Below are 24,089 nucleotides of genomic sequence, written 5' to 3'. Positions count from 1 at the left end.
TGCCTATTACTCAGTGCTCAGAACAGTAAAATATTACAACTATTGACATAATGAGGTAGAGGTGGAAATACAGCTTGTTGATTTCAACTGTGGAAGAAGACTCAAGAAAAAACTGAGTCTGCACCAGACCCCAGCTCCTATCAAGGATAATGCCTTCCTACTTTAGTAACATCAAAACTGTGTTCCGAGTAATGACTGTGATACCTTACACATACAGTTATCTAGAAAAAGATTTTTTATTGTAGTTCTGAACTAGCTTGGTAATAAAAACTAAAATTTTTAGTTTTTTAAAAACCAAAGTCAAATTTTGATTAATTGCAATTAGTTAATTAGTAACTTCAGGGATTTTACATATACCTCTTGTCTACAGGGCCATAACATCCCAGTGAAGTGCAAGTGGAAAGAGGGAAGTGAGCTGCAGAAGAGATGAGACTCATGATCTGCAGTTGTTTGATGCAGGTACAAGTACAGAGGGTGGATAGAGTCAGGTCTGTGTGCACATGCAGTATGCCTACCCTCCATTTTCATTATCTCATTTATTGTTTTGTTTTTTTTCTCCTGTCATTGATACTTTTTTCCTTTTCCAATGACACCTGAAAAATAATGCTTTCAATAATGTAATAATTTTAACTACTCAAATTTTAATAATATGTTCTTCCTTTTAATTTCATTTCAGAGATTGAACATTGAAAATCACGAACAACATTTACATGAAACACTAGCTGCCACTAGCTTCACATTCATCTGTCAGGTGATCAAAATCTCAATCTGAATTTTTAGTCTGAACATTTTTCTTCCTGTGGTCTCTTTACAACAAAATTGCATCCTCTTCCTTTCTGCGGCCTTCAGATCAGTCTTTGCAACTTCTAAGTGACGGATGAAGGAAATCCTTATTGCTTGAAGCAGCTCTACCTATTTATATGAACCTGCCACGTGGTTTCCTAAAATATGAACTGACAAGGCCATTCGTCTCTGAAATGCTGCTGAAGATGGTTTCAGAACTGGAGTGATGAAGCCTGGTCGTAATAGCTGCTGTCTCTTTCTTGTTGCCTCGTGTGCCAAGGTGTCCCAAAGCACAGCTGTGAAACAAAGTACCGTGGAATATTCCTTGAGAATTCTACCCAGATGTGAAAAGAATAAGTGCATTTTTTAAAATAGATTTTAAGTTAAGCTGTTCAGCCTGAAAATGTCAAATATGAAGAAGTGATACTTTTGCTTAATGTAAAACTGAATCACTTCTTTAATACGTATAGCATCTGAGTGATTTAGTTAAGCTATATTAAATTACAATTCTGTTCTTGTTTTCTTGATTATATTCAGAATTACAAACTTCAGATCTATTGTTGTTAAATAGGGATATTTTTCACTGTTCAGGTATGAATATTTAAACAGTGCTAAATTTCGAGGTATACAGATGAGCTAATTTGAAATTTTAAATGAATTAAAAGTTCAATTTCTGAAATGATTTGTAAAGTCTTGCTTGATTCTTGAGTGCTTCCAGGTGCTTCAATAAAACCTGGTTCCAAAAAATCCAGTATTCTGTTTCTGAAATTCACTATTTAACCTCATTCTTGTTAATCTAGTACAAACTTTTATTTCATTTGACAGTACAGTTTTCAACTTTATAGATGAACCAGACATTAAAACTCACATAGCTTATAATTTACACGGAAAATGGCAGAAAAATAAAAGATCATTAGGGCTTGCATTGCTAAAATCAGAGCCATCTGACCTCCTTTAACAATTACTGCATTTGATATTTAATAACTTTCACAGATTAACATTGCTGACAAATGATCTGGTTTTCCAGTGGGTAGTTTAGCTCATTGGATCCAAAGGTAAATAAAAGAAAAGGCAATAAGCTCATGGCTGTTAACATGCTTTCAGCCCTTGGCCACCATTTACCCCACTCCACAGCATGTAGAAAAATCTCTGCCCAGCTGTAATGAGAAGCTCCACCCCATATTATTCTTGTTACATAGGTACAGGTACTTATAGCAGAAGTGCAGAATTCACATTCTTTGTACATTCTGTGAGAGAGAAAAAGCAAATGGTCAATCAAATTAGTCTTTTCTCAGCATCTCTGCCCAGTACATTGCCCTTTAGAGCAGCGGATTTAGTATCAGTTGGTCTCTGCCTGGGGTACATGACGGTTTACCTCAAATTCAGGACTTGTCACTTCAATAACAATCTTTAATTTTGGATATGTTTACTTTTTTTCTGTTTTCTTGTCTACTATTCTATTGTTTTGAAATTCTTTTATTGCTAAATGCTGGAGAAAGCTCATTTCAAACATTCTGTTACACCATTTTCTTTGTGTGTACCACATACAACAGAGTTTTTCTTTCAAGTGCTGTATTTCATTTAAAACTGATTGCACAATTTTAGTGCCTGTGCCTCTTTAGCAATCCTGGCTTTTTCAACCAACTTCTTTTTTTTTTCTTTTCTTTTCTATTGCTGGATAGGAAGGAAAAACTGACATTTTCTTATGTAACAGCAGCAGGTTGTAGTGCAGTGAAACTGGAAAAGCACTGCCAAGTATTCCAGCTGTACTCTCTGACTATAGTTCTGCTTCTTCTCATGTCTCAGACAACCAGTGATGTTTCTGAGTGCTTCTGTTATCAGCAGGGATAATCTTTGTACGTCAGATTCACAGCTTTCCATTTAGTCCAAGACATGTTTGCCTCAAATATAAGCAAACACAAGTTTTGCAGTACATTTTGTTCGCACAGACTGACATCAGTTTTTAATAGGTATGATGCCACTACAGGCCAGTACTGTTAGTGCCAGATCTTTTCTGAATCTTTTTTTTTGTACTCCATTTCCCGATGTTTTCGTTGATGTTCAGTATTTATACTGCCTCTTTAGATTTCTCATAATACAAGGGCATACGTTAGATTCTTGCACAATGCATTTAAAAAGAAAAATAACTTTATGCAAAGGAAGATAGGTTTATGCTTTATATTTCTGAAGAGCAGCCCATGGGAGGCCTTTCACTTGATGGTGACTCACCAACTCAGGACCAGCTTGAGAGTTCTAATGGTGGTGAGGCTGTTGGGGAGCTCAGATACAAGATTATGGAAGGAAGGCTGACAGTGTTGGTGAATGTGACTCAGTTAAGAGCAGCCTACCTGTTCAATGGGATGCTGGATTATCTGACACATCCCTACTGCTGCCTGCTCACAGTGACCATAGCTCCTCACATGGGATGTATGTTGTGATTTCTGGCCACAGGTAGCTCTTGGAAGCTGTCAAAGGCACAACCATAAAAGCTAAGAGAGAATCTCAAGTAAAAAAGTATGGGCAAATGCTCATGTTGTGTAAGCACCAAAACCATTATTTTTTTTCAGAAATCTTTGGGTGCTTTTATCTTAGTAAAGCCCTAAAGTTGCCAGTTTCATGTTTAAGTGTAACGTAAATATCTACTCAGAAGAGTGAACCCTTCTTTATTAAGACTTAGCTGTTTGCAATTATAAGACAGTAAATATTCATTTTAGGAAAACACATACTGCTAATTTCCACCTGCATCTGATTCAGCTGTGTGCCAAATATCTGGGTTTCAGCACCTACAAGTTTCCAGGATGTTTTTCAGAAGGCAAATAAAAATTAATTTTAAATATATTATAAAACTAACAGATGTTTTGGATTTTTTTCATTTATGCCCATGTCACCACTGCAGAACAAATTAAAGAGACTATTGAGAAAAGTGTATGAGAACTAATCAGGAAAAAAAGGGCAATATTTTTATGAATTTTATTATCACATCAATGTTATGCTTAATGAGATTTTTGTCCATGTCTATAAATATAAATATTTAATAATATAATAAATTTCAATAATAACTGTAGTGTATGACTCTCACAGATTTTTCTTTACTAAAAGGGGGATTGGGAATTTAATATTAAAGATATTAAATCTATTTGCACTTTAAACCATACTTTTTTACACAGCTAGATTTTCTGCTGTTGCTATTAACACACCATGTGTGTTTAATACTGTAAGGTGCCTTACCTTCCAGTTTGGAAAGGCAAATGTCAAATCTTTTTCTACAAGGTATCAAGTGTGGGTCTAATGGAGTTTCTTACAGGCGATAAAATGAAGCATTGAAGGTTCTGCTAGAATATATCCAAACGTTATATATCGTACTGAAAGTATGATATTGTGACTGTGGTCATCCAAATTATTTTACCTAATGAATGGGAAAAGAGTAGAGAAGGAACTCTGACGAGGAAGAGGAGACATAAAGGAAGACAGGGAAATGGGAAAAAAAGATACCATCTTTAAGGTGTGCTTTTGGAGTATTGTCTATTTTGGAGATAAAGAGGATAAACTCAATCCTCCATATTCTGTATGCAATAAAATGTAGGATAGTGGTGAGTGTCCAATCTTCTCTTTGTCCACGGCTGTTCCATGTATGAGCCCCCTCCTTATGTGGGATCTTCCCATGCATGAAGTAAAATTGATCAAAGAGTTGCTGCAAAGTTATGTTTAGAAAATATTGTTTTACTTTTTATCAAATGTTTGAATGGCAAGTGATATTCCACACTTGCCTGGGAGAAAAGAGAAGCTGATACCAGAAGTGTGATTTTCCTATGATAAGATGTTGTGATCTTATCATAGGAAATTTTGAATTTAATATGTTTCTTTCTTATAGGCTTTCATATATCTTGAATTTGGAGTATATTATATGACCTGAAGGTTTAACGTTACCTGGCCTTTTTATCATTTTGCACTCTGGAATTGGATGAAGAACTCCTTTTATAAACCAAGCATACATCCAGCTTCTTATCTTTGTACTGTAAGAAAATGTTCCTATTTAGCCTAGGACAGAGAAGATGTCCTGAAAACCCCATCTAGTAGAGAGATATAAAATAGCTTTAAAATTCTAATTTGTGGGAGAAAAGGCAGTTCATACATCCATTGGAATTAAGAGAAAATAAAAACAGCAAAAAATTGTATTTTTCTTTCCCTAATTGTATGTAGTACCTAACAGAATGCTTTGCCTGACCTACAAATCGCTGTGAAGGGTTTAAATTAGAGAAATTATGTCAACCACATCATATTCCTTGTCCTCCAAGTTAAATTTGAACCAAAGCATCAATTTTGGACAAATTTTCCTCCAAGTCTTATAAACTTGAATTGAGTATTTTCTATGTGATTGAACCTCTATTTATCTGTCCCATCATTGAAATATTATTTACTCTTCAAAGATATTCCACTTTAAAATTGTTTAGAGGCATCAACTTAGATCACCGGGTGTGCATGTATGTCCAAGAAGCGTATGTATGTAAAAGTGTTTAGCTTGCCAGCACTTACAATTAGAACAGCATTCATTAGAATATCTGTTATTTTACTTATTTCTCTTATTCTTAGCCTTTTTCTTTCTTTTTAAGAAAACTTACATTTTTTTTATATTATTGTGATTGTCTATAATACTTGATTCTTCAAAGCAAACTTGCTGCTCAGAACATGGCTATTAGAAAAGTGATTATATTATCATGGTAAGAATTTCACACTGATTCAGAGACGGAGACTCTCTTTGCTGTTGTTATTTGAAGATAATGCATAACATGAATACTAACATGAGTCATTAGTTATTTAAGTCGGATCAAAGGCTTTAGTATCACTAATAGAACCATTTACATAGGGCATTATGTCAAAGAAGAAGGAAACAATTGCTACCTCCAGTCTACTTTGGCTTCTAAAACGAGTCATGTTTTTACTAGAAATTATTGATGTAGGCAAGCTTTTATGTCACTTTACACTCACTGAGTGACTTTTTTTCCCCCACATCTACTGATAAGGGGAACTTGCTGAATGCTCTGGAGAAAAAAGAAAGAAAAAAGTAAAATAGACAAATATTGGGGGGGGTGGGGGGGTGGGGGGGGAACAGATGACCTCTTTATGTGGTAATTCTAGAGAACAGTTTTCCAAGTATTCATAATTTTCACTTCATAATGATGGATAATTGACTAAGAATGCAAATGTAAGCCACAGAAAATAATCTATTAACACATGCCTTATCATTCAGATAAAATACTGTGTGTAAAGGAGTAAAAATATTCATATTTGTCATAAGTTAATTTGAATTTCCTCAGGCTTATGTGAATGCCCATGTCCTTTCTTGTTTTTCATAGTTCTTTTCCATATTTGTTTCTGTGAAAAATATATGGAATTAATGCAATTTTTTTAAGGGACATCTCAGGGTCTCCTATAAATATTTCAATCTGACTCAATTGCATTGCCATCAACAAACAGTTTATTACTTCCTTTAATAAAACGTAGGCTAGATCCCCATTCTGCAGAAAATCTCAAATCATCTATAAAATTAAAACTTACAAACTGTATTTGTCCTGAAAACAAACAGTAATTATCTTCCTTTAGTTGTTTATGTCTGAAAAGGACCACCATCATCTGTAGTCGTTTTTCTGCATGATAAGATGTAGAAAATGATAAGATGTAGAAGATGATAAGAAGTCGTTTTTCTACATGATAACAATAGTTTTTCTACATGATAAAAATTTTCAGAGCTATAAACTGTTCATCTGCTATTTTTGAGTGGGGTCAGTTAAGACCATTTTAAGAGATATTGCTTATTTTTTAAACTTTCAAAGTTTCTTTCATTTTTTTTCTGGTGTTAACTAAATTAAAAAATAATTTTAAATTGAAAAAAAATATTTTTCAACTCATTTTAAAAAAGAAAAACAAAGGAAATATTGATTATTGAATAACTTTACCATCAAGACTCCTCAGCCTTTATAAAAATGGTCAAGACTAAGCAAGTTTTACATTTCTAAGGTCTGTGCCAGCTTTACTAACTCATTAAAATACTATTGTGGTATGATTTTTTTTTCAATATTGGGCTGATTTTTGGAAAAAAGAATTTTTTTTTTTTTAATGAATTTGATGGGATGTATATGATGCCCAAAGAGAATATGCTCATTATGTTGCAAAACCCATGGAAACTTCGAAATTCTTGATGCCATCTGAGTGTGATGTCCTAGAGGAAGAAGGAGTGCAGCTATAAATGACAACAAGAACTTACGTGATTCTCTCCTGGGTCTGGTATCATCTAACCTTTTTATCAGAGATGCTTCAAAACTTTTTTCTTCCTTCATGGCACTTTGTGAAGAGGTGGAAAAGAAGGGAATGATGGGATCACTTCTTATCACTGACATCATGAGGAAAAGTGAATTCCTCCATCTCATCTCTGGGGAAGGTTTATCTCCCTATGTTCCACACTACCACGCCTTACAGTTTTCAATTTTATTTATTTATTTATTTATTTATTTATTTTTCAGAGGCTGTGTGATATTTTGAGGATGGTATAAATCTGTATGTCTTTCTATTAAGCATATCAAATACAACTGGCAACAGAGTCCTGATTTTTGTCCCATCAGAGCTGAGGGCAGGCTTGATTTCAGTGTAGAATGTGCAGGTGACCAGTTCATGGGCTGTGAAGCTCATGTTTGTTTCATAACTGGAAAGAAAATAAATAAATGTGTTTTGAGAGTAACTAAGTCTTAACTACAGATTCAGCAAAGTCACCGAGAGATTTATAAAATTGCTACTAAAAACTGACTTTCTGTTCAGTGTCAACTAAAACTGCATGTTTTGTCACAATGCTGGCCACTGTTTTTATCAGGCTCCAATATTGCTTTAGGAAAAATGCTTTTTAATTACCTGGAATTCTGGCCCTGACTTGCCATATACCAGCTAGAGCTGGGAGGCCTGGGATGAAGGGAGATCATTAAAGACAGTTACAGAGCAGACACAGGATAGATAAAATTAGAAAACATACTGTCACAAGAGCATGAAATAATCAGATTATTTTTAAAAAAGAGGGTGTATTTAAAGCCAATTTCCAAAAGTCAAGAGTGGATAGGTCAAATCAAATGTCTTCACTCCGGGATGCTACTAAAATTATGCAGAATTTCTAAAAGCATATCAAGTGTATAGTTTACAATTTACTTTGTTTTTACTTTGTCTGGGAAGCTTTTGTCCTGATGTGTAGTAGCATTTGTGTCAGAGACACAGAAATGTTTAAGAGCAGAAATGCATACTCTAAAGTGCACCAAAATGCACAGAATACCACTGTAACTACATATGGGCTTTATTTCTAGCAGTGCTGTACAAATGTAAAAACCAACATGGAAAGCATCAGAACAAGTATAGATATTTTTCACTCACACTTCAACTTCCAGCTACAAATCAACATTTCACTATATGTAGCTGGAAACAGAAAGGATGCTAAATCTTAAGTCAAAGAAATCTATCTGGTCTAGTCAAATAGATTTCTTGCCATTTGTTCTTTGTATTTTTTTATTTTTATTTTTTTCCACTAGCTTATTGGGACCTACGGCTCTTGAATGGCAATTTCAAAGTAAGCCTTTCGATTATAAGCAAGGCCTGTTAATGCAAATGATAGATTTTAACATCTGGCAATGATGGGTCATTGTACATCAGTGCAATTTTGCATAAATGAGCCTTTGATAAATGAGGGCCTCCACCTCTCTTACTGTGCAGTCAGTTTTACACTTCTCTCCCAATTCAAAAAACCCTTGAGATGTATTACTGACCCTTACTCCAGGCTGTTACCAGTTCCAACTGAAGAATCCTTTGGTGTTGCTGGGGAAAGAAATAAAGAAATTAGAATGAAATTTTGATTTTTCATAACATGTTAAAGTCAAATCTATACTCAGGAAACACAGCAAAAGTTCAGAGACAGTCAAGAGTCTGCATGCTTAAACCTATTTAACTTGCTATATTTTTTTATAGTGTAGTATAGTTTTTATATTATTTTTTATGTAACTTTTAGCTCTACTATCTATATCATGCTTTGATGAGTATCCTCTATACTAAATAAAAGAAACACGTGCATACACAAAACATGAAAAATGTCTTGGTATATAGTCTGAGCAGCTACATGTGAAAGAGAACACTGATGACAGAGAGGGAAAAGGTTAAAAGCAAAATGACTTACAGGCAGGAACAAAGGTATGAGCCTTTGCTTTGAACCTGGGAGCCTCTCATGCCTTGCTGCCAGTATATCACAGGTGTAGGCCACATGAACCACAGGAAGAATGCGACTGTGAGGAAAGTGATGACAGGTCCAAGTCTGTTCTGTGTTCATCCCATCATGCACTGGTGCATCTGTTATGCATTTACAGAAGTTTTCCCTTTTTCTTGTTCTATCTTTTTCTTGGTAAAGTTATTTAAGCTAATTTAAGTGAATATGGAAGCTATTATCATACCACCAACTCAGAAAAACTTTGGAAGTAGGATGTGCAATCTTGGCCATAGAGAGACAGCACCAACACTCCCTTAGAACTGCTGTAATAGTGCTGCCCTGGTACCAGTAAAAATCTGCTGTTTTCAACAAAAATCAACAGCAGAGCAATGACTGATAGCACATTCAAGTGTGTGCTACAATAAAGTACTTTTGAGAAAAGCTGTCTCTGGAAATGTACATTTTCTGCTGTACTGATGGAGGTGCAAGATGCTAGCAAATTGGCTAAGGGAAGAAAAGGTGCATTCAGCAGGTACCCTGAAGGCCAAGGTCTACCATTGTTTCCTCTCAGCAACACACTGCATTTACCATATGACCAGGCCAGCCATCCATGGTCCATACTTCAGTACATCTGCCACACTATTTAGTCATTCACATTTAGACCCAGACAGAAAATATATGTTTATCTCTATCTGTGACCATGTTTTCAGTTTATTTTCACCCAGCAAGTTTTATTTAACTAGACTGGCAAGCAACATCAGTTCTGATAACACCCTCAACCTGTGAGATACAGAGCAAACCACTGGCCATGCCTGTGTCTTGACTCAGAACGTTACTATAATTGAGATAAAAAGCTAGACATGGATTACTGAAGTCACTTGCTTACCGTTGTGCAAAGAGCAGTAAAATATTAAATGCAGAATGAAATGTTATAGTGAGAAAGATGGAGGAAGAAACAGGAAGGAAAATAAGAATTTGTTTGTATCTTGTTAACTGTTTTGTTTCAGAAGGTCCTGTTATATAGAAATGATGAGCTATGAACTGAAATGGTTAAAATAGACTCCTTTTCAAAATGCCAGGTAGGCATTAAAGTTCTTACAAATATTAAAGAAAAAAGAAAAAAGTAAAAGAAAAAACTAACTTTCAAATGTAGGGCTCACTCAAACATACGCAGAGTCCATATAAGGGGCTATTTCTGCTGCTGGCTGAGGGTATTATTAACAGTAGGCTTCCTGGGTCTATGCTGATTGTTCTGAAATGAGGGGATATGCCACATCACTACAGATCATGTTGTGCCCTGAATTGGAATCTACACAGGACAGCATAGTAGAAACTGACATTTTTGAGAGCAGTGTCACGCTGCAACAAAAGTCTCTGCTGTACATCTTGCAAGAAACACAATGCTCTGAACTCCATTTTGGCAAGTTTCTTATTCCTTTATGACCTCCTGAGATTTATGCAGCCAAAGGAGAAAGAGGCAGAATTCAGGTCTATACAATTGCCATATATACCAGGGCAGAAAGGAGTCACCTGTTCTTCAGATGTTTTTATTTATTATTTAGTGCTACAAGATTCCAAGTTAATCTGCAGTAATAACAAAGTTTTATTGCAAATGTGATTAAGTGCTTTTAAAACCCGAAGTGATCCTTGAAATGCTTTGATGAAATGAACTACTGGACAATCCTGGACTTTGACTCTCAGTGTCTATCTCCTATGAATGTAGAAGCTTCTGAATTTAGTGTTCCACTAAGGTAAAAGCGAATCTGAAAAATAAATATATGCATGATATTTCTGAGGCAGGGTGGTCCACAACCCTGTTGGTCTAAGCACTTTTGTTTTTTTGAGGAGATCAAGCTAGGCAATGTTAACAGCTGCCCTAGAGTGGAAGGGCCTCAGTTGTTGATCTGGGGGCCTGCAAGCTGGCCATTATCCAGGAGAAAACAGAGAGGAAAAACAGTTTCTAGAGTGGGAAAGGAAAGGGGCCTGAGTAGAAATAGCACATTCCTGTGCCTCACAGTTCATTTGGTTGGTCTTTGCATTTCTATTTTTATTGTGCCTTTGAAATGCATAATATTACTACGTATTTGAAGCCAATTATTTGGCAATAACACACATGGCTTGATTCTGATGATAGGGGCTGAGCCTTGTGTATGATAGCATGTCATCTGGTAGAAAAAAAGCCTTGAGAAATGGTGATGCTTCATATATTCTTCCTGTGTGAAACAGTTCCAACTCATTGGACTGGATCTTTAACTGTCTTTGGATAGTGAAATCATAGCAACAGGTAAATGCAAGGCCATTTGCTTCTAACATTGGTAATGTGAGCTCTGGGTGAAAACATTAAGGATGAGGTTTTCATAAAATACCTGTTGAAAAGTGGATGTTAAACAAAATACTCCTTTCCATCTTGCTAAAATAAAAATTAATTTAAAAAAAACAGAAAAACAAACAAATAATCAAAGAGAAATCCAAACACCTCTGAACAATACCTCATTCTGTAATGAAGCAGAAATTTCTGTCTGTCTTCCTTTCTCCATCTCTTTCTTAAAGAAACTGGAATTATTCATAGTCTCCATTTTATACTGGACTAATTTTTCTTTTTTAATGTGTTTTAAAAATATGAAAAAGAGGCTTTTTGCTTAAGAAATGCAGATTAATTCCCCTCCTAAAAGTACCGCTATGGAATTTTTCTTCCTCAAAGCATCCATCTCCTCCATTAGAATGATTAAAATCATTTTAATGTAGTGCCAACTGGGGAATTGTTGCCTTCTCTCAAAGAGCTGCTGTAACCTCTTAATCTCCTTTGTTTAGATTATTCCCATGTAGAAGGCTGCTTTCTGTCTCTTAACCTGCTAAACCTTTGTAGAGATATATCATCTCTTTCATCTCTTTCCAGTGCTTGTTTTAGAAAAGTATTAGATCTGACTGTAAGTAGGGTAGGACTTGCTGCTTAAGTGATAAGGTCATCAGGCTCCTAGCCATTCTCCATGCCATCACTTATTGTCACCTTGTTAAATTGTTTTTAGTGCTTATTTCTGTTCTCTTTTCCTCCTCTGCAACAGTAGTCAAAACAAAGATTTCTTGAAACCTTTACAAATGACCTCTAGTACAAAAGCACCCCTTCATCCCTGAGCTTTTGACATCCAGACTTTAGAAATGACATAATGGATAGCTTAAACAGCATCACTTCCATGATTCCCTCCTGTCTGACCCTGCTGTTTCATTCTCCTGCTGCCATATCTTAGACATTAACTGCTCCATGGTCAGAGGGGAGAGACAAACAGGAATCACAAAAAAAGTGCTATCAGAAAAGCACAGCACCACGTCCTGTGAGGTTAACACCAGCCTTCCAAGTACCAGGACAGTACCAGGCCTTCCAAGGGAAACAATGCTTTCCCAGCTGATGGGCATCCTCTGAAGGCAGTGATTCCACTGATATCTCATTATTCACTGATCAGCCAGGTCTGGACGTATAAACATGTCTTAGCATTAGAATAATTCAAACATTCTGCATATTGTTATGATCCCTACTCATTAACCAAGATTTCTTTACTCATCCCGAAGTTGTAACTTTTATCTGTAGTGGGTTTATAGCTTCACTAGTTAAAATATGAGATTTACCATCATCACATGGTAACACTGCTCATTTTTGTTCCATTTAATTTTCTACAACAATGTGCTTTTGAGCTGACAATGCAGTGTTGACTGATTCTGTCAGTTCAAGCGAGTTCATCCCACAAACAGATAGAGGCTGAGAGGGGAAAACTGGCCTAGCACTAGTGGGACTATCTGGACGATAAGTTAGATTAGTTAATTTATGGCACTCAAAACTCTTTGAAGACTCTTAGCTCTCTAAGGTGTGTACAGTGGACCACTAGTATTGCATAGGAATATCTCAGACCTCTGAAAAACTAGGCCACAGAAAGTAAGCACAGTGTACTCTGTGATTGCCGTTTATCTGGTGGGGAATTCAACATCAGATGCTTGTGTTTTAATAACGATTTTATGTCAATAGCAATAGAAAAAAAAAATGATTGGAGTACAAGGGGTTTTTTTTGTTGTTGTTAATGCTATTTTTTAAAAAAGACCATCTGAAGGTGCCACACCAGCAGCCATCTTTTTTTCATTAACAGTTTCTAATTAATTTTCTTGGAGTGGAAAAGCAAAAGATGATTCTGGAAGCTCTCTAAAAGACATGCTGCTTAAAGTACTGCTTAAAATTTCCCCAGATGCGAGTATCTTAATTCTGAAATCTAAAAATAGAGATGTTATCAATTTTCTCCTTTAAAATTGTGAGTTAGTCTCACAAAATAACATTATTAATCGTTTTCCTAAACTATTTTAACATTTGCATTTGATTTATTAAAAACACCCTCTCTGTTACATTGAAGGTATATAGTATGCTCCTCTATGAAATTCTCTGGTAGAAGTTTATAGGTGGCACAAGTAACTTAAGATATTCTCTCGGTGACTTTTAGGTATTTTATATATAATGTGCTGTACGATTGGTTTACTTTTCCTGTTAAGATCAGCACACTTATTTTTCCCATTGAAATAGATACTAATTGGACAGAAACTTACTGATAAAAGCCAAATGTAAAGTTTCGTAAATATTACCAGAGAAAATGTGCTCTAGTAAGTAAATCTTATGATTGCATACAGATGATATCTCTTCAGTGCAGAAACTATTAAATATGTATTAAAACAAATAGTCCTCTACAGATGTATTAATTTCATTAGCTAAAAATGGTTTATAAAGCATTTAAAGACTACAAATAAAGAATAGCTCGATGAGATAGCATACAAGAACAACAGTAAATAAAATAAATACTATTGCAAGTTTAGAAGGGTCTAGAAAACTACCCTGCTTCACTCAATCAAAAATTTTAAACACATCTTTTCCTATAGAATTTCTGTATCCACTTTTGTAAACACAGTTGCTTTAAAGAATTATGGCTTGCATCTAGGTGCTATCCTTTCTGATCAAAGCTTAGACCTCTAACACTTTGCTGTTTGCTTGACTCTTGGAGTAGCTGGCGTTCAACCAGGTGTTCTATGGTTGTACTGCCAAGGGAAAAATATGACATGCATCCTTGTAAAATCTGTGCTGCTTTCTTTGGCATTCTTGTCTCTCAGGGCCTGCATCCATGTGGTAGTTCTGCTTTGTTTTTTCTAATTACTAACAGCTGAGAGAGTTTGAGTCCAGGAGAAAAACTAGCTCTAACAGGTGCTCCAAGGCCAAAACTCTTATGCAAGGACATGTGTAAAATGAGATGTTCTCTGCACCTGACCCACAAGTGATCACATGAAACAAACACTAGACAAAAAAAAAAATGACAATTTTTTTCTAAATGCCTACATTTTCCAAGACACCGCTGAAAGAGTGTAATAAAGAATATCTACTATTCTTTTTAATAACTCTATTCTGTGTTGTTTTTTTTTTTTTCTGAAGTCCCTTTGATCAAATGAGTTGAAATCTATTATCTGTCATGAGCACTTCCACCACACTGTAAACTTTTGCAGTACCCTGGATGATATGCATACCTTTCCTGAAATGCATCCTTTAATTGGCTCTTCAGATATTTCTGGCATCATGCAAGTGGGCAGCTTCACCTAATGTTCCTGAAAACTACTTATGAACCTTTTTCATTTGGAAAATTTTACATTAACATCACTAGTTTTGCAATGAAAAATGTTTGGAAACAATTGAAATGTTTATAACAGATGATAAGAACTGAGAACATTTCATGTACTTCTGATACAGTCAATAATGCCTCTGTAATTTTGAGATGGTTTCTTTAGTAGCTTAGTACATGCAAGGCCTTGACTACACTCAGGCATAACTTTCACCTTACTTATTTAAATTATGTATAAAGTTGAACATGTGAGTTATAATACCTGAAGTTAAGTCTAGTCTGCAGGCCTCAGAGCACTCATGCAGTATTTCAGGCTGTTCATGTGCAATATTTTCATAGCTGAACATGGAAATGGAGCCAAACATGAACATGGAGCCAATGTTTGACACGACAGTATGTACGAGATCTTGTTACAACTCTTTCATTGAGACATGCACTGATGTTTTCTGTCTTCTTAGTAGCAATGTCTATCTGTATCCTAGCATTTACTCAGCTCCCTCTGGTGAGTGCTGGCATGGTGCCTGCTTTTTATCCTGGGTCTCTAGCATCCTCACTCCCTGGGGCTGTATTAGAGTTGCCAGGCCCACTGGACAGGAGAGCGTGGAGTACATCAGAGTAGACTGGAGTCTTCTTTGTCCCACATTAGTGGGAAAAGTTCTAGGGAGGATGGTAGAGAGCAAATCAGTGCAGAAAGGGGACAATGAATGGGGTGATGTGAGAGGGTTGGATTTACCATACAGATTTGCTTATATGGGTGTTTGTGCATATGGCCATGTTTGTTCATGCTGATGCCTGTTCATAGCTATGTGGTTTAGAGCTGTTGTAACTTGCTGAGCCTCAAAATGGAGATATAGAGTAAATTAGACTAAATTACAGCAATAAGCAGTAAATTCACTGTAAAGAATGTGATTTTTTTTTTTTTTTTGATCTTCCTGGAAATTTTTGGCAATGTTTTCTCCTTTCATATTACCTCAACTACTAACGTACACAAGAAGTCCAGGAGACTTGAATTAAAAACCTCCATTCAGCTTCTTAAAACTGAATTCAGTTTTGTTGCTAGAGAATGCAGGCTACTGACTCTTGACCAGGCTCACCACTCAGGCACAAAATGTGAGAAAGGAAGAGTAGGCTTGGTGGGATGAAGATCAGGAAGAATGCAACAGAATGAGTTGTACCAAATAGCTCCCTATCCAACATATCAAGTAGTGTTAGACAGCCTCATTTTCCATATCATGTGCAAGACGTGGCATAGAGGCACAGCATACAGTGATACAGCACAGAGATGTGATATATAGAGACATGGCAATTGTTTGGTTCAGGTTTTGTTAGCAGCACAGTAGAGCTATACTCTACTTCAGTCTCTGCAACTCCATGATTGCCAGGATGAAGAGTTTTTCTAGCAAGTTCCTGTCTGTGCCCTAAATGATGGAATGTGCTCAGTCCTGACAGCCATCCAAGCTGCAGGTGTTTAGTGTTTGGTCCTCGGTGAGATGGAACAATCTACATGAGTTTCTGATGATTTTTTTATGGAAGCTATCTGTCATATGGCTTACGAGAGACTTGTTCTTGTGTTGAGCAGTGTGATGCCCTGTCTTTGACTGATTATGGTTTAGTGCCAATACAAATATTAGCCTTGCCGTTCTTGCTATTGCTATTAAATTAACTCAAGTATTCTTAGTAGTGTACATAAATCACTGCCAGAATTCCCTTAGCAAAAATGCTGATTTCATTAGCATGATAAATAAATTTGGTAGCAGAAATAGTGACTGAAGACGAGCACAAGGTGCTTTTCATATCTCTTGTGGAGCTAACTAGAATTAACCTGAAGTAGTGGTGGGTAGACACACCCTGCGCATCACTAAGATACTCTCTGGTCACAAGGCAATTTGTGGTGGAGAGTCAGCACTTGTATGCATATGGATATTTTAAATAAAGCTTACCTGCCCTTCTTGGCATGTTGGGGAACTTAATCTTATGGGTTAATATTTTAAATTAATGGTGAAGCAAAAGTGGTGCAGTTAAAAAAAAAAAAAAATTGATGCATGTTAGCCTTTGGGGCTTCAAAAAGGCTAAAGCGATGTATATTAGCCTTTGGGGAAGGATGGCTGCCCATTAAAACTGGTAAGTCAGGGTGTGTGGATAGATATATTTTTGCTCCCTCTTTACACCCTTTGCCATTTGCTTGCACGTTAAATAGGGAGAATTATTCATTTACTCTGCTTTATTCAGTACTTCTGTAGCAAGAATTCAAGTAAACATTTTAGAAAGAAATCAAAACCATTAATGTGCAAATAATTTGTCGTAGGTTGTATGGCATAAGTGATGGCTGAGGCAAAAAAAAAAAAGTCTGGAAAAACAAATAAGGAATGAAAGTAAATAAGAAGGTAAAGACGTATGTATAAAATCTGACTGATATAAACCAAATACTTTTCCTTCCTTTCATGCCCTAATAGCTAGAAGTTTCTAGATGCAGTAAAGAAGCAAGGTAAAATAGTCTCCAATGGGAGGGTATTGCCCTGAAAGAATACAGAAGGGGAATACTCAAGGTAGTAACTGGTAACTTCAGCTGCCATTGCACCACAATAGGAAAACATGCCATTGCTTGCTGCCATTTACATTTATGGGTACATACAATAACTTACTCCAATGTGTTATTACTTGGAATTTGGAGCTATTAGACACAGAAGTGTAGCTTACTAAAACAATCTTGCAAAGAAAAGTATCCTGAAGTTCTAGTTAGCTCAGACAATTGTGTTAGAAGGGCATGGGCCATACTACCAGCAAGTAATTTTCAGTAGCAGCAAGTCAGTAGATTACAGCAAAATCTGTGCAGTTGAGGGCCATCCCCTACATCTGCACTGTATTTATCTCAAGTTTGATTTGTGTCAGTTTGATTCAGTTCATTTCCTTTGACCAAATGTTTCCACTATGCATGTGATTTGGGGCTGTCTAAAGGACTGATTATTGGCTTGAAGACTGATGTCTGAATTTACAGTACATTTAGTGCAGACAGAATGAATCTTCTAGATTAGGCCATGCCTATGAGCAATTACTGTGGTCCTGCAGAACCTATCAGTTATATTAATCATATGCTATCTCTGTTGGTGTGTGCCAGTTGTTTTGTCTTAGCTCTGGTCTAGTCTCATTAATTGCAGGTAGTGGGTAAACAAATGTATGTGATGTGTTCCTGGAGCATGTCTTGCCATCTCTTCTCATCTGAAAGGAATACACTTCATGTGATCTACAGATCCTCTACAAAGTGAATGAAAGCATGGTAATTGGGGATTTGCTTCATAACTGTACTCAGTGTCCAACTAAAATGCTAATATAGAGAGTTACCCCCTCTAGTTTTTGTTTGTTTGTTTGTTTGTGTGTTTATTTTCTGAAAGGAATGACACACAACAAAATTTCCCTTTGAGCCAAACCAGCATATTGTTAAAACAAGCAGTTGGGGGGTTTCTTACAGAAGTGCAGTGCAGATCTGAAATTACTGCTAATAAAGACAAAGATGATGAGAGAAGCCTCAAAGCAAAGGAGAAACCCAGAAGAAAAAAATATATTGGCTTGTACACAGAACTGCTAGTGTTCTGGCAAAGACAAATACAAGAATGTTTCTACCAGGATAGAAAAAAAAAAAAAAAGAAACATTTGGAAGAGAAAGTACAATAACTGAGGAAAATTGGCATCAAAAACCAATCCTGAATTATCTGTAACCTTGTGTTGTCTTTTGTTTTTTTGATTCTCACTTCAAATTTATACAGCCAACTGAGAATTTTTTAGTTTCTGAATAAAGCATAAATATATTAAAATAATATAAAACAGAAAAAAAATATTTTGTTGTTTACTAAAGTAGAATATATACCTGGTAATTTGAATGGTATTTTTGTATACTGTATTTTCAGAGTGTAAAGAAAAGTGTCTTATAACTATTACCTGCTAAAAACTATTAAGCAGGATAATGTGTGCTCTGCTTTATACTGTATTAACAAAGTGACTACAGATTTGCAGGTATATTTAAGAAAAAAATAATCTACTAAGGAGTAAAGTAATGCTTTTAGAGTGTTTAATAAGTTTATGCATTGCAAATAAAATTAATGCAAAAGACAAACAGTGCTGGGGTAAAGATCTATGGCAATCTTTTTGTTTTTCAACAAAAAACATGGTGAGCTGTAGAAAGTACTGCTCCCATGTAGAGTTTCCTCCCACATTTTGCCTAGTAAAGGTAAGCTAGTTAGTACTTCATTCAGAAGTGGCAGTAGTACACCCTTTTGCGTGACTCTTCTACTTTCCTCAAGTAGAAACTCAGTGTTTTCCTAGACCTATGTTTGGGACGCTTCGCACTAAGTTGAAATTAAAAAACTCTGATTAGGAGTACAGTTCTTACATCCAGGAACACATAATAACAAAAACTCTATGAATTTCTTACAGAATCAGTTTAAAGCATTGCTCTGAATTACTTCAATTTACAAGAACTTGGAAAGGCTCACGTACCTTACTGGCATCTTACTTTATTGTGCCAGGTATTCTGTTTTTCTCATAAACTTTGCCATTTATGTCAGAATACACATTCCTTTTCGATATAAGAGTCCCTGAGTTCTCTTCTGAAATTTATTCTAACAAACTGTGGAAAGAGGTTAATGACAACTGAGCACTGGATTGCATCCTCTACCATGGACATTGTTCTAAGCAGCTTATGTTTTGGAAATCTGGTTTATTGGAGTTACATAGTCAGAATCTCATCAAAGAAAAGTCCGTGATCATCTCCTACGTATGGTAAACCTAGGTATGGTAAAGGAGGAGAAGTACCTAGAACTATTTTTTAGGAGTTGTTTTTCCTTCTCTAGCAGTAGGAGGCAGCACAGGAGCCTGGTAAGGTGTGGAGGGGATTTGACCTCCTGTCTGCCCCATCCCTCCTACAGGAGCGTCACTGCCTTCCAAATCTGATGAGGGTGAGCAGGAAAATCCAGAGGCACATGAATCACAATCTCTGTTTTGACCATCCTTAGGCTAAAGAAAGGATGTCTGAAAACCCTGTAAACATTGATGGCCACTCTATCTTCTGAAGTTATAAATAAGTCTAGGACAATCTACCCAAGACATCAGCGGTGGTTCAAATTGTAGTGGTTAGAGTTAAAAAAGGCTTCTACAATGCAAGGTGCACTGTATTGTCTTTAGATGAAGGGAAAGAAGCTGCTAAGTTTTGTTACCAGAACCATATGTGGCATATTATGCTTTCCTAGACACTAGTGGTAACCAGCTACATATTCTGCCTGCCACCTAAAACACAGTCTTGAAGTAAAGGGTGACTTTCCTCCTGCCATTTTCAGCTAGCTGGTGCTTCATGACATGCATAGTCTGATGTGTTACATTCCCTGCATTCCACTGACCTTCGATTTCTAGGACAAAGGAAAAATTTTACAGTAGCAGTTACTAAGCTATTAGGTTTATCTGAAGTTTTCTGAGACTGACACTACATTTTCTTTGATGAGACCTTTTTCCAGTGGATCTAAAATTTTTAAAGATTTTTTGCTTAATTCATAGTTCAGTTTAAACAATGCAAACATTTCTTTTCAAAATTATATTTCAAGTACCTAACTGTAACAGGCACATCGTTGATAAAAAGGCAAAAGCTTGTATTTGGTTGCAGATCATCTATGGTGATCCTCTTGTCATGAAATATTTATTGGAATTATGCTATTAAAAGATTATGGTACCACCAAACATTTAACCATTGCCATCAATCTCTCACCAAATAAAGGAGTATAAGCTCCTCCAAGCCTATATCTAGCTTCTCTTTCATGTATCTTTCCACATGTTTATTTTGCCTATCTAGACCAGATGAAATATGGATTTTGAAAGAGAAAATATGTGGGAAAAATGTGGATTATTTTTCTTTCATGAAAGAAAGAGACCTATTGTGAAGTGTAATAAATTATCTCTTTCGCATGTGGTATATTTTCTGTGGAGGATGGCCATGTTTGTTTCATATGAAGAGAATCTCACTTTTGCTGTTGTTGAGTTAAATGCAGGAAATGTCTAATCATACCTCCTAAACTTTTGAACCATGACAGTGATTAATCAGTCCCTTTGAATTGCTTATGTTTTTGCAGCTAGAAAGAGAGTGTTGATAACTGATTAAGTACTAGTTCTTGAAATGTGGTGTATGTAACAGCAGTGAAATGTAAGTAAATCCTTTGGTTTTAGTGGGACTTACCTTCAGTCATGCTTATGTATCTGAATGCTTGGAGGCTGATCTGGCTTTGTGAGTTTGGATATATTTCAGGCATTATTATGGAGTCATTATTTTGAGCAAACTGCAAGTAAATTTTTTTTTTTTAAATTTGAATAATCGATTACATTAATACTTAACATAGAGATTTTAAGGGTTTTGCTGCCAAGGATATCACTATTCAAATACACTTTTTTTTTCCTTTGTCCATATGCGTTACAAGTAATTTTTTGCTTGTCCATAGGACTCTTGGTATGGTGGGTTATGGTGTTGCATTTGGTTCACAAGCATGGTTAAATATTTAGGCAAAAAAATTAAGCTGTGTTGGCTGAACTCCATCACTCTTGAAAGGATAAAATAAATTCTTGCAAGTCAAGATAAAATTTCCAGTCTAGGAAGCATGAACTAATATAATGGTGTGTTTCTTATTAGAATGTAGTTCAAAGCAATCTAATCGCAGAGCCACAGTCACTTAGGCAGGAAAAGACCTCAGAAAGTCTCTGGTCCAACTGCCTGCCCAGAGCAGGTCCAGCTCAGGGATCAGACCAGGCTGTTCAGGGCTTTCTTTGGGCAGGCCTCAAAAATTGGAAGGATGGAGCCTGCAGACTCCCTGGACAACCTGCTCCACCATATTTCTGTCATAACAGTGAAAAAGTTTTTCTGTGTTCTACTTGAACCACTCTTGCTTCAATTTATGTCTTCTGTTTCTTGTTTTTGTGCCACAAACCTCAATAAATGCCTGATATTGTCCTGCAGATACAAAGCCATGTCTTCTCAAGGCCAAACAAACTCAGTCCCCTAGCCTACCTTCACAGGGAAAAGTGTAGGATTTCACATTTCCTGTTGTTAAATTTTATGGGGCTCCTCTTGGACCATTCCCATAGTTTGCCTCAGTGCTTCAGAGTAACACCTCTTTAATTAAGCTTATCAGTTCTGTTCTCCATTTTGGTGTTGTCCTCTCACTTGCTAAGGTTCTGTAACATCTCAACCTGGGTTCATGAGTGCCATGAGAAATCATTTCAAGTGCAATGGAAGAGCTGGACTCAAATTCATCAATGCCATCAAGTGGATATGGAGGGACAACCTGTTTAAGATTTTGTTGAACAGTTGTGGACTAAATTTCTCAGAGCATTCTGAAAATTTATTTACAGTGAACAGTCTGTTTTCATTACAAAACTTCTGTCTGAAACCGTGTTAATGCTAGAGACCAACTCTTGTTTGGAGCTCCAGTAGAAAAAAACTTCATACATTCCTTTTTTTTCATTAAGCAGCTTATATCTTAGCTTTGTGTGAAATATCATTATTTGAAATAATAAATAACAAAGACATTTAATGAAGAAATACTCCCAACTTTTCCCAAGCGCCAAGACCTGTGTTACCTCAATCAAAAAATAGTTGAATTTCCAGGATTTAAACATTAGTATTACTCTGAGCATAATTTGCTCTATGACTTCCTTAGTATCTATTCTTTGTGACCCATTCTTTCTCATATAGGTGAATTTTTGTTCTGCTGTTCTTAATTGGTAAAAAGATTTGAGACTCTCTATCCTGTAGAGTATGAGCTAGAGGTGTCCTGTTTTCTGTAACAAAAGAGTAATACAGGAGGGATGATGTCTCAAGTGCTCCCTATGGAAATGAATATTTCTCTTTCCAGATTCTTCCATCAACCTTGGAAATTCAAATTGCAGAATTAAAATGATGCTAAAAATTTACAACTTATTTCTGAATGTTCAGGTATGGCAGTTAAAGTATCAACTAATCTCTCTTAACACCCTACTCTGAAATAATTAAAGTCCTCAGAAACAATTTATTGATCTCACTGAATAATCCTGGAGTCTTCTGTCCTTAGTATCAGGTAGTCTAGAATTTTTTGTGGGCATTTTATTTGTTGGATACTTACAGAGTATACACCACATGACATTCCTCCACACAATTTAGAAATTGTTTATATTACTTGAAGTATTATGTAAAGAAAAATTTAACTCTACAACACTATAATGATTTATAAAACCTATATTGGGATTTAGAAGCTATTTTGTAATTGTGTAACTGCACAGCTCTGCAGAACAATAGAAAACAGGACTAGAACTGAGTTTGGTATGTGCTAATAAACTACAGGCTAGCAGCGGTGCAAGAAAATAAAGAAGCTCTCACATACTCAGAGTAGTAAAACATTTCCGAATCCAAATGTTGCTATTAAAAAGCTGGTATTCATGCCCTGCCATTGTACATCAGGAGGCAATGTAACAAAAAATAGCATGATTTTAGCTTCCTTTTATTTTAGATCAAACTTTCAGAAAGGTACCAGTAAGTGAGATGGAGTTAAGCTATGAAATCACAAACATTGCTTTCTGTAGCATCCTCCCTTTTTTCTTGGTGGCTCAAACCAGCCTACAGATGAATCCTATAGTAGATTTGTTTATGCCCTCTGATTGCTCACATAAGCAGTGTAAGTACTTCTAATATTCTGAATGTGATTTAAAGAAATGTGATTATAGAGATGGGTTCACAGAAAATAAGTGACTCACAAAGGATGGATGAAAAATAGAGTAAACAGATGTTCACCAGATAATGTTTCATTGGGTGCATGGAGTTCTGTATGTCAGGGGCCCCTTTTCTTCAAACGTTTTTTAGCACTCTTATATTACTGTCCTCTGTGGCCAGGATGAGGCAGGGCCACCATGAGGGACCTGCAGGCCACCATGAGGCCTCCCCTTCTTTGGGCTAAACAAACCAAGGGACCTCAAATGCTCCTCACACACCTTTCCCTCCAGACCCTTCCCCGTCTTTGTAGCCCTCCTTTGGATGCTAACAGTTGTACGTCCTTCTCACCTTGTGGCGCACAACCTGAACTCAGTGCTTGAGTTGGGGTCGTACCAGGTAGAGCAGTGGGACAACAACTACACTCACCCACTGGCAGCGCTGGGCCTGAAGCACCCCAGGGAATGGTTGGCCCAACACAGCCATGTTGTGGGATGTTCTTAGTGTCACAGAGCCATGGCTGATGTCACAAGCTACCACCCTGCCAACCACTACAAATGTGTTGACCCTGACAACAAAACACCAGTCGCTGACCAACTGGCATCTTGTGGCTTTCTGGCATAAGAAGCAATTTAGATAGAGCTTTCCTTCCCTCCTTTCTGGAGGAGGATAGATCCAATCCTTCTCCACCAGAGATTCTTAGGCTTTGTGGGAGCAGCAGCAAACCTGAGCC

At 36.4% G+C, this 24,089-nt stretch overlaps 1 protein-coding gene across 1 annotated transcript; it reads right to left on the bottom strand.

The window, feature by feature from the left end:
• Window positions 1–639: 639 nt before the first annotated feature.
• LOC124417503 lies at window positions 640–23,852 on the bottom strand. The gene is made up of 7 exons (XM_046905577.1): window positions 23,708–23,852; window positions 8,984–9,153; window positions 8,580–8,628; window positions 7,684–7,731; window positions 6,340–6,428; window positions 3,132–3,248; window positions 640–1,079 (listed from the first exon to the last, which is right to left on the bottom strand). The coding sequence occupies exons 2-7, from the start codon at window positions 9,131–9,133 to the stop codon at window positions 996–998; spliced, it is 537 nt and encodes a 178-aa protein (XP_046761533.1). The 5' UTR covers window positions 9,134–9,153; window positions 23,708–23,852; the 3' UTR covers window positions 640–995.
• Between the last annotated feature and the right edge of the window lie 237 nt (window positions 23,853–24,089).

Source organism: Gallus gallus, chromosome 1 (genome assembly GCF_016699485.2).
Source record: "Gallus gallus isolate bGalGal1 chromosome 1, bGalGal1.mat.broiler.GRCg7b, whole genome shotgun sequence".
Classification (NCBI taxonomy): domain Eukaryota; kingdom Metazoa; phylum Chordata; class Aves; order Galliformes; family Phasianidae; genus Gallus; species Gallus gallus.
This window is presented reverse-complemented; position numbering and strand designations above follow the sequence as displayed.